The sequence below is a fragment of the Ovis canadensis genome, chromosome 14, assembly GCF_042477335.2.
Source record: "Ovis canadensis isolate MfBH-ARS-UI-01 breed Bighorn chromosome 14, ARS-UI_OviCan_v2, whole genome shotgun sequence".
Lineage (NCBI taxonomy): Eukaryota > Metazoa > Chordata > Mammalia > Artiodactyla > Bovidae > Ovis > Ovis canadensis.
In genome coordinates, this window is record NC_091258.1 from 29,194,426 (window position 1) to 29,209,845 (window position 15,420).

Genomic DNA, 15,420 nt, shown 5'->3' on the forward strand with positions numbered 1-15,420 from the left:
TTATAAAATCTCCCAGAAAGGTAAGCATCCATTCACATTGCTGAAGACTATGCTTTAATGGAGTAGGTTGAAAATCATTAAAAAGAAAAAAATACTCCAAACCCCTCCCTACCTGCCTCCTGTTGCCTCTCTCTCTGTTGTCACTTCTAAAGAGCATGAAATGTTCTAGTTGTGGACTAGTTGAGCTAGTCCTAGTTGGACTTCAGGTTTCATTACTTCTTCTTTGCTTGTTCCAGGAATACAGAATTGCTGTTAGTTTCTTGAACAAACATTGTCCTTTAATGCATCTCTAGTGTGTACTGCTCTTTTTTCTTTGTGGAATTCCCGGAGCTCATCTCCGCAGAGAAACTCATCAAGCATTAACTGAAGCATTTCCTTTCTTATAAACCCTTTCCTGACCCCCTGGGCAGGCGCAGATGCTTCATGTTCTTGATTCTTGATGTATACCATATATAGATGTTTTATAATGTGCTGCAGTTGTTTTATTTACATGCCTATTTCTCCACTAGGGCAGATTTTCTATCTTTTTATCTCCATAGCCCTCTGTTTAGTGATGCCTGGCATTACTAAGTACTAAGTAAATATTATTGAATGAATGACTACTGTGTGATGGATTAATAAATGAATGAGCTTTTAAATAATAAGAATTCTGAGAAAATTTTTTTAAAAAGAAGTACTTATAAAATCAGTCCAGTTTTTTTATTACAAGAAACTTTCCTATGATGCAAGTGTTCTAATTAATATCATTGTTCTAATATAATTGTTCATGAAATTTTTAATGTTTTATTTTGTTTTAGCTATTTGATGGCATTGAATGTGAATTTCCCATATTTTTCCTTTACATGATGATTGATGGTGAGTTTCTCTCCTGAAATTTAAACTGTAGGATATAAGTAGTTTAAAGAAGAGCGGAAATAAAGTATGACTCCTTTCAGCTAGCAAAATAGACTGCACTTAGTGATGTTAACTACTTTACATATTTATATGCTATTCTTCTGCTTTCTGAGTTAATGTTAAATCGTTTAGGGCTTTCCTAGTGGCTCAGATGGTGAAGACTCTGCCTGCAATGCAGGAAACCCGGGTTTGATCCCTGGGTTGGGAAGATCTCCTGGAGAACAAAATGGCAATCTACTCCAATATTCTTGCCTGGAAAATCCCACGAACAGAGGAGTCTGGAGAGCTGTACAGTCCATGGGGTCTCAAAGAGTCAGGCACAACTGAGTGACTGACACTTTCACTTTCACTTACCCTTCTGCTTTCTGAGATAATGTTAAATCATTTAAGGAATTTAAAAAATAATTGAAGTATTTTAAAAGTGATATAAATATATTTTCATCTTTACAAATAATTTTTATGCATAGGAATTATGAACAGTGCAATTTATGACGTTGTGAATGTCTGTCTATAATACTTACACTGAAGAACAGAGAAATTGCAATTAAAATTCAATTTTTAGTTCTAAATGCTAACATGATCTTCTAAAATCAGTGTCCCAGAAAACTATCATATATATTTATTTGCTTTACCTTTTTCCATTTTATTATTTACATATAAAATTACCAAAATAATTACAATTAAGGTAATTTTTCTAAGGCAGAATTTCTGTGGTGCTTATTGAGTTCAAATGCTATTGGATTTTATATTTTACATTTTAGGTGTTTTTAGAGGCAATCCCAAGCAAGTAAAAGAGTATCAGGATCTTCTGACTCCAGTACTTCATCACACCACAGAAGGTATAGTTAGGATGATTTCTCAAGAAATTCTTTCTAGCAATGTTTCCTTAATGTTCCTTTGAAGTGTATAAATGATTGCCTTTTAAACAGAACTATTTGTATTCAATTGAAAAAATGAATGGGACTGCAAATGGATTAGAATGAATCATCTCTTAACTTGTTATAATAAACTTGTTTTTTATAAAAGGAGCTCATTAGACAAAAGGTGGAGATGGAGATGAATTTTAAGAGGTCATGGCTATAGTTACTACCCAGTGGTTTGCCAGGTGCGCAGGGGTTCTTCATCTGTTACCTACCGTGAAACTCCTTCACTGTATGTAATATGATGATAATAAAAAATGACTAATTTTTATCCATGTCACCAGAAATGCTTTGTTCATGAATGCCACCCCCTTTAGAGGGCCACTTCGGGAGGCTCTGCTCGAGCCTAACAGGTCCTACCACTGCCAAGAGTATTTTGGCCTCCTCTTTGGAGATGTTTTCAGGGCTTTTTACACATTATTTTGAAATAAATGCCTGCCATAGTTCTAAAATGTCATCCTTTGAGGATGGGTTTACTATTTTAGAAATGGTCAGAAGGTCTAGGCTTATGAGTAATATATTGATTTCAGTTAAGCACCAGCAGGGACCATAAAGGAACATAAGTGATTTTTCTGTGTGACTCAAAAACTAATTCTAAAAAAAATTCCAAAGGAGAGGTTCCAGATATCTTTGGTGTTTGGACGGATTGGTGAAATAACAACATCTGGAACTTTAAAATTATGGTGTGTTGATTAAAAAAAAAAGGATGGCCTTGCAGATATGATGCACAAACTGGCAATCACAGCAGTAGGCCCCATTCCTGTCTTACATGAAGTTTATGATATTCTTTGGGGTTTTCCACAAATATCTTAGAGTCATTATATTATGTGCTCACCCTTTAAGATATTTATAAGGTTAAAGTAGTAAAATGATTATGGAAAACATTGAATTTCAAATAAATATTAATGTTAAAAACAAGTTATTTTTGTCTTTATGTTCCAAATAACCACTAGTCCAGTGTGAGACATAATGTAATGAATGTTGTAATGAATATATTTAAAATCCCTGAATCAGGTCTTTTAGTATTCAGTGAAAAATCATTGATGCATTGAGGTAATAGTTTGTGTATCACACTTAGGCTTCATCCTATTGAAAGAGTGATGTTGAAACTATGCTCTGTGTTTCTTAGACCTTTTTACTGGTTTTAGACAGAGGTATCACTGTTGATTGTTGCATGAATAGAGAAGCAAATTTTACAGAAATATATGCAGTCTTATTAGAAAAATTAAGTTCACTGTGGGCTGATGATACAAGAAGTCTTCTGAGGCACTATTAGAAAGTTGGTTTTCCTCCTGTTGATATCATCCACAGAGATTCTAGTCTTAAATTTCAGTTTCTACCAAAAACTGTTTTTAAATGGATTGGTCATGGGAGGAAGATGGATTTTTTTTCTGTGCAGTGATACTGAATGGTAGATAATGGGCTTAATGTTTAAAATGGGGATTTCTTTGCTCTCAGCAATTGCTCAGGGTTATAATTCTTCACTTAAGATTATATAGTATCTCATTTGTAAAGCTTCCACAGGCTAATCCTATTACAAATAGCTTCTTCTGTAGCTCTAAATATTTGCATACTTTATATTTATTGATTCACTTAAAGGTGTTAAATGTTGTTAGAAGAGATTATGTACAACTTATGTTATAAGTTAGCTAACTTATATGCTGTTCAAATTAGTTTTAAAGTAAAGAAACTTTTCCCGCATTATTGACTGGGGATTTCTGAAAAGAGTCACGTTTTCTTATATTCTATTGGACAACCTTTCTGTCTTTGAAAGGAAAATTCGGAGAGGACACTGATTTGTTATACTTTAAATACTTATTTTTTAAATTCCATAGGTTATCCTGTCATACCAAAGTACTATTATGTGCCAGCTGATTTTGTAGAGCATGAAAAAAGAAACCCTGGTAGTCAGAAGCGATTCCCTAGCAACTGTGGCCGTGATGGAAAACTATTTCTTTGGGGACAAGCCCTTTATATCATTGCAAAACTCCTGGGTAAGTGAAGAAGACTGGGAATTTTATTTTTTTCCCTTATTATCAAGATTTTAGAAATAAGTATGTCTTTGTTGGCATTTCTTTTGGATTTGGGTGGTGTTTCATGCTATTAAGAGGCCTTGAGGGAGTTGTTTTTTTTTAATTGGTGGAAAATTGCTTTACAATGTTGTGTTGGTTTCTGCTGTACAACACAAATCAGTCATAATTATATATGGTGGCACTAGTGGAAAAGAACCTGCCTGCCAATGCAGGAGACATAACATGCAGATTGGATCCCTGGGTGGGGAAGATCCCCTGGAGGAGGGTGTGGCAACTCACACTAGTATTCTTGCCTGGAGAATTCCATGGACAGAGGAGCCTGGCGGTTTACAGTCCATGGGGTCACATAGAGTCAGACGCAAGTGAAGCAACTTAGCACACACACACCCCTCTCTCTTGAGCCTCCCTCCCCTCCCCCATCTCACCCCTTTAGGTCATCACAGAGGACCAAGCTGGGCTCCCTGTGTTGTATAGCAACTTCCCACTGTTTTACTCATGATAGTGTATCTATGTCAGTGCTGCTTTCTCAGTTTGTCATACTCTCACCTTCCTCTGCTATGTCCACAAGTCCATTAGCTCCTAGGTTCATCAGTACCATTTTTCTAGATTTCATATATACACATTAATATGCTTGTTTTTCTGACTTACTTCAGTCTGTATCAGAGGCTCTAGGTTCATCCATCTCACTACAACTGACTCAAATTTGTTCTTTTAAATGACTGAGTAATATTCCATTGTACCACCTCCTCTTTATCCATTCATCTGTCAATGGACATCTAGGTTGCTTCCATGTCCTGACTAGTATAAATATTGCCGCACTAAAGAGTGGGGCACATGGGTCTTTTAGAATTGTGGTTTTCTCAGGATATATGCCCAGTACTGGGATTGCTGGGTCATATGGTAGATTTACTCCTAGTTTTTTAAGGAATTTTCATACTGCTTTCCATAATGGCTGTGTCAGTTTACATTCCCACCAACGGTGCAGAAAGTTCCCTTTTCTTCACATCCTCTACAGCATTTATTCTCTGTGGGTTTTTTGTTTTTTGTTTTTTTGTTTTTGATGTTAGCCATTCTGACTGGTGTGAGGTGTTACCTCATTGTAATTTTGATTTGCATTTCTCTAATAATGGGTGATATTGAGCATCTTTTCATGTGTTTACTGGCCATCTGTATGTCTTCTTTGGAGACATGTCTGTTTATGTCTTCTGTCCATTTTTGATTGGATTATTTGTTTTTCTGATATTCAGCTGTATGAGCTAGCTGCTTATATATTTTTGAGATTAATCCTTTGCCACTTGCTTCATTTGCAATTATTTGCTCGAATTCTGTTGGTTGTCTTTTCATCTTGTGTATAGTTTCCTTTGCTGTGCAAAAGCTTTAAGTTTAATTAAGTCCCATTTGTTTATTTTTGGTTTTAATTCCATTAATCTAGGAGGTAGGTCAGAGAGAATCTTCTTGCCTATGTTTTCCTCTAAAAATAAAAGCAAAAGTTACTCAGTCATATCCAGCTCTTTGCAACCCCATGAACTGTACAGTCCATGGAATTCTCCAGGCCAGAATACCCAACCCAGTGATTAAACCCAGGTCTCCTGCGTTGCAGGCAGGTTCTTTACCAGTTGAGCTACAAGGGAAGCCCAAGAATACTGGAGTGGGTAACCTATCCCTTCTCCAGCGGATCTTCCTGATCCATAAATTGAACCCAGGTCTCCTGCATTGCAGGTGGATTCTTTACCAAATGAGCTATCAGGGAAGACCTATATAGTTTCTGGCCTTGCATTTAAATCTTTAATCTATTTTGAGTTTATTTTTGTGTATGGTGTTAGGAAGTGTTCTAATTTCATTCTTTTACATGTAGCTGTCCAGTTCTTCCAGCACCACTTATTGAAGAGGATGTCTTTTCTCCATTGTAAATTTTACTCATTTGTCAAAAATAAAATAGTCATAGGTGCATCAGTTTATCTCTATGCTTTCTGTCTTGTTTCATCAGTCTGTATTTCTGCATTTGTACCAGCACCATACTGTCTTGATGACTATAGCTTTGTAGTATAGCTTGAAGTCAGAAAGGTTGATTCTTCCAGCTCTCTTTTTCTCCTTCAGGATTGTTTTGGCTATTCAGTCTTTTATGTTTCCATACAAATTGTGAATTTTTTTGTTCTAGTTCCATGAAAAATACCATTGGTAGTTTGATAGGGATTACATTGAATTTGTAGATTGCTTTGAGCAGCATAGTCATTTTAACAATATTGATTCTTCCAATTCAAGAATATAGTATATCTCTCCATCTATTTGTATTGTCCTTGATTTCTTTCATCATTGTCTTATAGTGTCCTATATGCAGCCTTTTTTCTCCCCTGGTAGGTTTATTGTAGGTATTTGATTCTTTTTGTTGCAGTGGTGAATGGGATTATTTCCTGAATTTCTCTTTCTGACTTTTCATTCTTAGTGTATAGGAATGCAAGGGATTTCTGTGTATTAATTGTATATTCTGAAACTTTACTAAATTCATTGATTAGCTCTAGTAGTTTTTTGGTGACATTTTTTAGGGTTTTCTATGTATAGAAAAACATCTATACATGTATAAGAAATATGTTAAAAAATCTGTGTATAGATGTTTGTCATCTGCAAACAGTGAGAGTTTTACTTCTTCTTTTCCACTCTGGACTCCTTTTATATCTTTTTCTTTGCTCAGTGCCTTGGCTAGGACTTCCAAAACTGTATTGAATAATAGTGGTGAGAGTGGGCACCCTTATCTTGTTCCTGATCTTAGAGATTAACCCTTTAACTTTTTCACCAGGGAGAATAATGTTTGCTGTGGGTTTGTTGTATATAGCCTTTATTAAGTTGAGGTAGGTTCCTTCTATGCCAATTTTCTGGAGAGTTTTTATTGTATATGCGTCTTCAATTTTGTTGAAAGATTTCTCTGCATCTATTGAGATGATCATATGGTTTTTATCTTTTAATTTGTTAATGTGGTATATCACAGTGATTGATTTGCATATATTGAAGAATCCTTATATCCCTGGAGTCAACCCCACTTTATTGTGGTGTATGATTCTTTTAATGTGTTGTTGGATTCTGTTTGCTAGAACTTTGTTGAGGATTTTTGTATGTATATTCATCAGTGATATTGGCATATAATTTTCTTTTTTTGTGAAATCTTTGTCTGGTTTTGGTATCAGGGTGACGGTGGCCTTATAGAATGAGTTTGGGAGTTTTCATCTTGGAGTTTCTTATCATGTAAAAGTATATTAATGTGTCTATTGTGCTGAATGATGATGGACAGTTTCTGGGAAGAAAATCAAATAGGTGTGTGGGTACCACTATGATCATTTAGGTGCTGCATTCAGCTTACTGTATAGGTTCCTAGCAGAAGGCTATGGACACTTTTAGTCTCTTTTGTAAATGTAATACAATTCTGACTTAGTATAACAACCATGCTTGGTCATAGCTTTATCATAGCTATGGTCATCCACTTTGCAAAAGAAATCAGGTATATCAACGTTCTCTTCTTTCCAATAAATACATGTTGGCAGTTTACTCAGTAAGGGGGAGCCATAATGGGGCCATTATTCATAATCTTTTGAAGAATTATTTTTCAGCTTATCCTAAAACTTCAGCCTAAGTGTCTTTGGACACACTGAAATGAAGGTTAATTTCATGAACACAAAAAAGCTTTATGCATCTTCCTGTGCCATTCCTTGATAAAATTTTTAACATTATTAGTGTTTCCATTAAAAAGGTTATCATATTAGTCAGAATTCTTTTATGGCAAACAGTCTATGAAGCAGGTTGATTGTAAATACTATACTTGCACTAAAAGAAATGCTTACTGTGTGAAATACTGTTATTGTCTTTGCTGTTCTTAGCATTACTGCCTAAAACCTGAATTTCTTGGTGCTGTAAGAGTAATCATCTTGGTTTCTTTTTTTACATTCCACTAGGGGAAAATATTTCAAAGTCCAGATTCCCGATTTAAGCTTTACACAAATGATATATTGAAGAAAGAAATGGCAACCCACTCCTGTATTCTTGCCTTGGAAATCCCACAGGCAGGGGAGCCTGGTCGACTACTGTCCATGGGATTACAAAGAGTCGGACATGACTTAGTGACTGAGCGTGCATGCAAAAAATGGTATATAGGAGCAAACAGAAGCTAACCAAAGAAGAGAATATTAAGTTATTGCTGTTTTCAGTTTGCTCATTTCCTAACTGTATTTTCTGGGTCTCCATATTTACTTAATGCTAATTTAAGAGCCTGTTGAAAAATGCTTTTCTCTAAAGGGACAGTTCTTTGATAAGGAATTGATATTATTTATACAGATTTTGCTTTGAGTTTCTGAAAGAAAAAAAATCTATATATGAAGTAGTTTTCTTGAAATCAAGTTGCTAAGGTTGTCTCTAGTTAGAATTTTATTTCCATCTTATTATCATGAATACAAAGAAGCCTTGTTGATATTAAGCTAAATAAAATGTATTTTAGAAGAGGAATAGTAAACCTAAGACAAGAATTTTAACATCAGAATCATAAGTTTCTATATACTATACTTGGAAATTACAAGTGAGCATGGTGAAATTTTCCTGTGAGTGTGAGACTGAAAACTGGTACCTGGGCTATAATTTGAGATCTACACTGCCTTCATCCTGCTTTTTGCTCTATATTCAGCCTGGGATTGATACAGCTAGAAAAATTGCTGTTTGAGCAGAGTCTCAGGATAAAAGTAAGAAGGCTAATTAATTGGGAATATAGAATCGACCATACTCTACATAAGCAGATTGAGCTTTAAAAATAAAGAGGATTTATTAATCAGTAAAAAAAATTGGACTTTTGTTATTCCAAAATACATGTATTAAATGTAGACAGGTTTTGAATGGAGATAGCATTTTCTTCTGTTAAGATCAGAGTGAACAGAAATAGTCCAGGTCATACCTTCATCTCTGTTCCACGACCATTTTGAAAAAGAAAATCTTTTAAAAAGTAGTCAATTTCTCTTTTTCCTGCTGTACTTGTAAAAAGGCAGTAGAGAACCTGCAAAAGGTGTGTTGCAAACTATGAAACCACATTCTTATCTCCTGCTTAAAAAAAAGAGAGATGCTGCATGTTAATTAGCACTTTGACCTAGCTCTGTGTCATCTCATTAACAACTCACTGGTTAAAATGAATAAGATCTCGGAAGACTGAATCATTTAGTTGCTCTTGACTAATCATTTAGTATTCTTGCCCCCTCCCTGTGCCCTCCCTAAGAACCATCCAGTTTCTATGGATGTTAAGATCCCAGCCACCACATTTACGAACAAAGTCTTATTTATTCATTAAAGGACCCTCAGTTGGATATCTGCTTAACAGTATTTTATGGGCAGTTAATTGGAATTATATGGAAATAATAGAACATAAACCTTTAAAAATATTCTATAGTATATGGCTTTCACTAATTCAGGTGAAATTTAATATTTTGCTCTATGTATACCTTAATGATGGAGAAGGAAATGGCTACCCACTCTAGTACTCTTGCCTGGAAAATTCCATGCATGGAGGAGCCTGGTAGGCTACAGTCCATGGGTTTGCAAAGAGTCGGACACAACTGAGCGACTTCACTTTCTTTCTTTCTGTAGTTCCTTGTGGAGAGGGAAATGGCAACCCACTCCAGTGTTCTTGCCTGGAGAATCCCATGGACGGAGGGGCCTGGTGAGCTATAGTCTGTGGGGTTGCAGAGAGTTGGACACAACTAAGCAACTAGCACACACATACCTTAATGAATAATATACAACAAAGCTATGTGACTTTTATTTCACTGTTAGAGCAGAAAGACTCAGTATGCTATTTCCTGGCCCAAGACCTGAACTACCCACTGTGTTCTTAGAAAATAGTTAATTATTACAGTAATTTTTTTATCTTTAGAAAATTTAGACACTTAGAAAATCAATGTTTGCTGTGAAATAGGTAAATAAACCACAAACATGTTATTTTAAACCAAATAAAATGTAATTTCAGATATAACATTTAACTTGTCTTAGAATAAAATGATCATTAGTTATACCTTAAATTTTTGTTTATATTTGAAAGTTTAGAAAATGTTCATGTGAGTCTGTAGAAAGCCATGTACTTTTTTGAGTTTTTTGCATAAATAACCTTAAGAATATTTATCACATAAAAGTCATTTGAAAATCATGATCTTTAGATTGAAAATTTTTGAGGTTAAACTAGAGTAATGTAAGATAACATACAGTTAATAATAACTTTAAAACTTCCCCAATACCATTATTTAACTTTAATATATTTTCTTATTCAATATTTTTTAAAGAGAAACTAATATATCAGTTGTTTAGCTTTGAAAAAAAAGCCTGACCTCCAGACTTGAGCTTGTGTTTTTAATAAATAATAGCCCCCCCTCCCCTTATCCACGAGTATACATTCTATGACCCACCCCCCTATAGATACCTGAAACCATGGATAGTACCAAATCCTATATGTACTATGTTTTTTTATGTATACATAGCTATGATAAAGTCTAATGTATAAGTTAAGCATAGTAAGAGGTTAGCAACAATAGCTAATGATACAAAAAGAATAATTTTATAAGTTAATAATTTATAATAGTATACTGCAATAAAAGTTATGGAATGTGGTCTTCCTCAAAGAAAATCCTTATTGTACTGTACGTACACCTCTTCTTGTGATAATGTGAGATGATAAGATATCTACATGATGAAATGAGGTAAGGTGAATGATGTAGGCCTTATGACATAGCATTAGTTTTCTCTTGACCTTTTGAGAAGATGTCAGAAGTGGGAACATCTGCTTCTGGGAATCCTGGATCATGGAGCCTTGACAATGTTGATGGTCCAATGTCAGGAGCAGACCATGTCCATAATTAGAGATCTTGGGATGATTGGGGCTACCAGGTAGGAGAAGGACTGTCCTAGATTTTGTCATGCTATTCAGGACACAGGCACAGGATTTAAACATTGTCTGTGCACATGCATGCTAAGTTGTTTCAGTTGTGTCCAACTACTGTGTGCGACCCTTTGGACCATAGCCCACCAGGCTCCTCTGTCCATGGGATTCTCCAGGGAGTGGGTTGCCATGCCCTCCACCAAGGGATCTTCCCAACCCAGAGATGGAACCCGCATCTCTTAACCTCTCCTGCCTTGGCAGACGGGTTCTTTACCACTAGTGTCACCTGGGAAGGGAAGCCCTATGAATTGTTTATTTCTGGAATTTTGCATTTATTATTTTTGGACTGTGATTGACCACAGGTAACTGAAACTGCAGAAAGTGAAACTGTAGATTAGGGGACTACTATATACGCAACTAACTTTTTTTACCCTTTACATCGGGCATTCATAGTGATGACCTCATTTAGGTACTACTGTAAGATCCCAAATCATAAATGTTAGAGCTTTTACATACTTTATAAATTAAGATAGGTGAACAGAAGAATTTTTAGGATAGATGCTTTGAAAACATTAATAAAAATCAAGAGTTAAAACAGGCATGTTCTTTGATTATAATTAAATTACTGAGCTCTTTAATTAACTATTGTTTTTTCTGCAATGCATGCAAAGTCCTAAAATGTTAAGTTGAGTGAATTTTTTTGAGTTTCACAAAGGATTCTTTTCTTTTGAGGAGGGGTGTTAATTTCCTGGAAGTGTTAACAGACTTTTAAAATGATGAAATAAACAAAGCAGTATTTTAAAATATCTAAAATGTTATGTGCATATACAGTTCCCAAACTAATTCTTGGGTTCCTAAAGTTCTTTAGTAAGTCATTTTTTGGAACTCAATTCATTTTCCAGCAGAAACTATACTTTAAATGATTTGTAACACCCACCAAACTTTTAACCATGTGATACTGATTATTTCTCTGACATTACTATGTTTTTCATCCACTTCTTCTTCCCCCTAGCTTCACTTCCTTCTTTCCTTTTCTTTATGTTTTTCTTGAACTGTAGTGGAAAGATCAAGAGTTTGGGGGCCATGAATTTAGGAAGTAGACAGTTTAGGGTTTTCTTATCTTGAATTTTCTTATCTTCTTGATCATCAGTTTCTTTATTTTGTTTTAAGGATTGATAAGAAAATATACTGAAGCATTTACTGTGGGACGAATACATACTTAAATGATTCTTCTACTTCTGTCCTTCTTTCTACCCTCCTTCCTCCTTTCAGCCACCATTTGGAAAATAGTACTTGTGAAAATATGTTTCATAGTTCTTGTTAAACAGGCAACTAAGGATGCATATGGGCTCTCTTTATAGGTACTCTGATAGTCACAGAACATCACAAGAAGAAAATGCATCCTTAGATGCTTCTTAACTATTCATGTACTCAGTGAACCAGCTGATATTTATAGAGGCCTTCTCCCTGCTAGTCATTGTGATTGATACACAGTAGCTTTACAACAAGAATCAAATGTGACAACCTAGGAAATATTTCTTTGTCTCTGAGGGCAGGTTAGTTATTCTGATAAACTGCTTATTCTAATCCCAATGTCTGTAACTAAGACAAGTCCATTTGTATTTGATTTTATTCATGATATTTCTTGACCAATTGACCTCAAATATAAAAACCACGTTTTAAGCCTGGAAATCTGTTTCAAGTTAGTGATCAAGTGCCCCCTAGTGTGCGTGTGGACATAAGAAACTGAGTTCTTGATTTTCATTGATCTGTTGAAATTCAAATACAGTTGACACCTTGCTCAGTGTAACCCACAGTTTGGTTAGTGATAAAGATAAAGAGATAAAAATATATAGGTTTATTTTTACATTGTTGCTAAGAGCTTTCCCAGCTATCACCCTCCAGGAAACGTCAAGCAGAAAGACATCAATTTCTTAGCACTTTTGCTCTTTTTCATGGTATCCATGAGATTGCTAGTGACCTAAAGTAAGATTTCTGTGCAGTAGGCATCACTAACATCTTGAAAGTACATGTAATAGAGTTTTGCTTTAAAAGTTGCATCTTGAAAGATTTTTCTTCCATGACTTTCTTAAAACTAAAAATTTTACTTGAATTGCTACTAGAGCTAGAAAAATTGTATACAAGTTTTTGATCCTACCCTTGAATATATTAGTAAAATTGAACATGAAGTCAGTGATGCCTCAAGCCTGAGAAGACTCTATGTATATATTGTCAGACTGTTGCCCTGAAATAATACTACCTTAAAATCTGTCATAGTCTGTGCTCTTCCCTTTACAAATATTATCCTAAGTAATCCTCCTGTCTTTTCTATGAGATGGGTATTATATGCTGTAACTGAAGCTCAGAAGAATTTAGCAGCTCACCCAAGGTTATGCAGCTCATGACTGACAAACTGTTGACTTGTGCAGAAGTCTCCATGGTGATGTGTCACATATAACCTTTGTGGCATTAAGTGTGCTCATTAAAAGTAAAAATTTTGCTAGCATATTAAGATACTGATTTGTATCCTGTTTTTATTTGCATGCTGATGGTTAAAAACATATTTCTCAGTCATTTCTGTGTCCTCTGAGTTACCTAGTTATTTACTTTGCTCACTTAACCTTGGTTTTATAGTTTTTATCATCAGTCTGTGTGAATATTTTATATATTAGGTATACTAAACCTCTCAGTATTTTCCTAGTTTGCCCTTAAACTTTGCTTGTGCTGTTGTTGTTGTTGTTTTAATAAATATTTATTTATTTATTTGGCTGCACTGGGTCTTAGTTGCAGCGTTTGAGATCTAGTTCCCTATGCTGTGCTTAGTCTCTCAGTCGTGTCTGACTCTTTGCAACCCTATGGACTGTAGCCTGCCAGGCTCCTCTGTCCATGGCCAGAGATCAAATCCAGGCCCCCTGCATTGGAAGCTTGGAATCTTAGCCACTGGACCATCAGGAAGTCCCCAACTTGTGCTGTTTTTTGATGAAGTAAATTTAAAATCTTATGTATTAGATCCCTGTTAATTGAGTTAAGAACATTATATAAATTTGGGATTTTTTGGTATAATGTATAAGATTAAGGATCTACATTTTCCTTTTTTTCATAGCTCATTTCTTAATATATGAATTGCTAATATGTATCACTGTAACTAAGGATTTTTTTCTTTTTACCCTCAACAATTATTATTTGAGATAAACCAAGGGTATATTTCATAAACCTTTTCTGTGTATAAAAATGTAGATATTAATGAACCTAATATGTCTTCTAAAGGTTTAAAAACAGTTGTCCCTATTTATATTAATAGAAATACTTGATTCTATGAGATTTGGTACTGTATTGTCAAATGTAAAAGGCATTGCTCTTTTATCCTTGTTTCTTTTTTTAAAATGTTCTGTAGTTGGGCAGGTGTGAGGTCTTTCAGGGATCTTACCAGAAAACCAGTGCCATAGTTGGAGCAATGAGGAGCTCTGTTTTTGCCTCCTGAATGATAAAAATCAATGCAGTAGGGTTGTTGCAGGAAGGGGGACCCCTTCCAGGGCCCGAAACTGGGCTCTTGTCTAACGCTCAGAAATGAATTGTCCAAGGAGACACATGTGCTGACAGAGCAAGAGATTTTATTGGGAAAGGGCACCCGGGTGGAGAGCAGTAGGGTAAGGGAACCCAGGAGAACTACTCTTCAGCATGACTCACAGTCTTGGGTTTTATGGTGATGGGATTAGTTTCCAGGTGGTCTTTGGCCAATCATTCTAATTCAAAGTCTTTCCTGGTGGTGCATGCATCGCTCAGCCAAGATGAATGCTAGTGAGAGGCATTCTGGAAAGTGGACAGACACGCGGTGTCTCCTTTTGACCTTTCCCGAACTTTTCCAGTTGGTGGTGGCTAATTAGTTCCGTATTCCTTACCAGGATCTCCTGTCATCAAATAACTCATGCGAATGGTTACTATAGGGCCTGGCCAGGGTGGGCGGTTTCAGTCAGTGTGCTTCCCCTAACAGGGTGGGGAGGAATGTCTTTTAACTTGATCTTTTAAGTATTTATCACTTTTACCATTTGGAAATTAATGATTATGGCAATTAATGTATCCAGATTTGTTAACCCACCAATTTATTATTTTGTTTAATAAATCTCTTGAGTGCCTACCAGATGCCGGTGCTGTGCTAGGTAGTGTGGTATAGATATGAATAAGAATCATACAGCCTGTGGGTTATAGATGAACAGGTGGTATAAACTGGTACATGAAACTAGATATACAGGTATAGTACAAAAAGAGAAATGAGAAGGAAATGCAAAGAAATAAGCTTTTTCAAGATTTGGTTGTCTGATTCATATCACTGTTAATAAATTAGCACTTATGCTTTCCAAGGATATAAGATTTCTTAATTTATCTGTCATCATTTATAAATAACAAAATAATAAAGATACAATTCATTTCTATTGGATGACAGTGAAACATTAATTATGTAAAATGCTTGTTGGTAATGAAAATTTTTTCACATCTCAGTGATCAGACAAATAAGAAGGGGAAATAATATGCTACTATTTAGAATATCACTGTATTAATCAACCCTGCAGCATAAACTAAACTAATATTAATAAATTGAAATTACATGCCGATATTTGCCATAATCAAGCCCATGTTGACTTGGTTTAAATTGCAAAAGTATATTTTCTTTAGAGAGAGAGAA

The 15,420-nt window shown here is 35.2% G+C and overlaps 1 protein-coding gene across 4 annotated transcripts in view; it reads left to right on the forward strand.

Annotated features, from left to right (window-relative positions):
- PHKB (phosphorylase kinase regulatory subunit beta) overlaps positions 1-15,420 on the forward strand; it is a 232,519-nt gene that overhangs the window by 114,321 nt on the left and 102,778 nt on the right. For all 4 annotated transcript variants that reach the window (XM_069549785.1, XM_069549787.1, XM_069549786.1 and 1 more), the window contains 3 exons: positions 798-855; positions 1,656-1,733; positions 3,650-3,808. In XM_069549785.1, the coding sequence (XP_069405886.1) occupies positions 798-855; positions 1,656-1,733; positions 3,650-3,808 (295 nt within the window). The remainder of the gene's footprint in view (positions 1-797; positions 856-1,655; positions 1,734-3,649; positions 3,809-15,420) is intronic.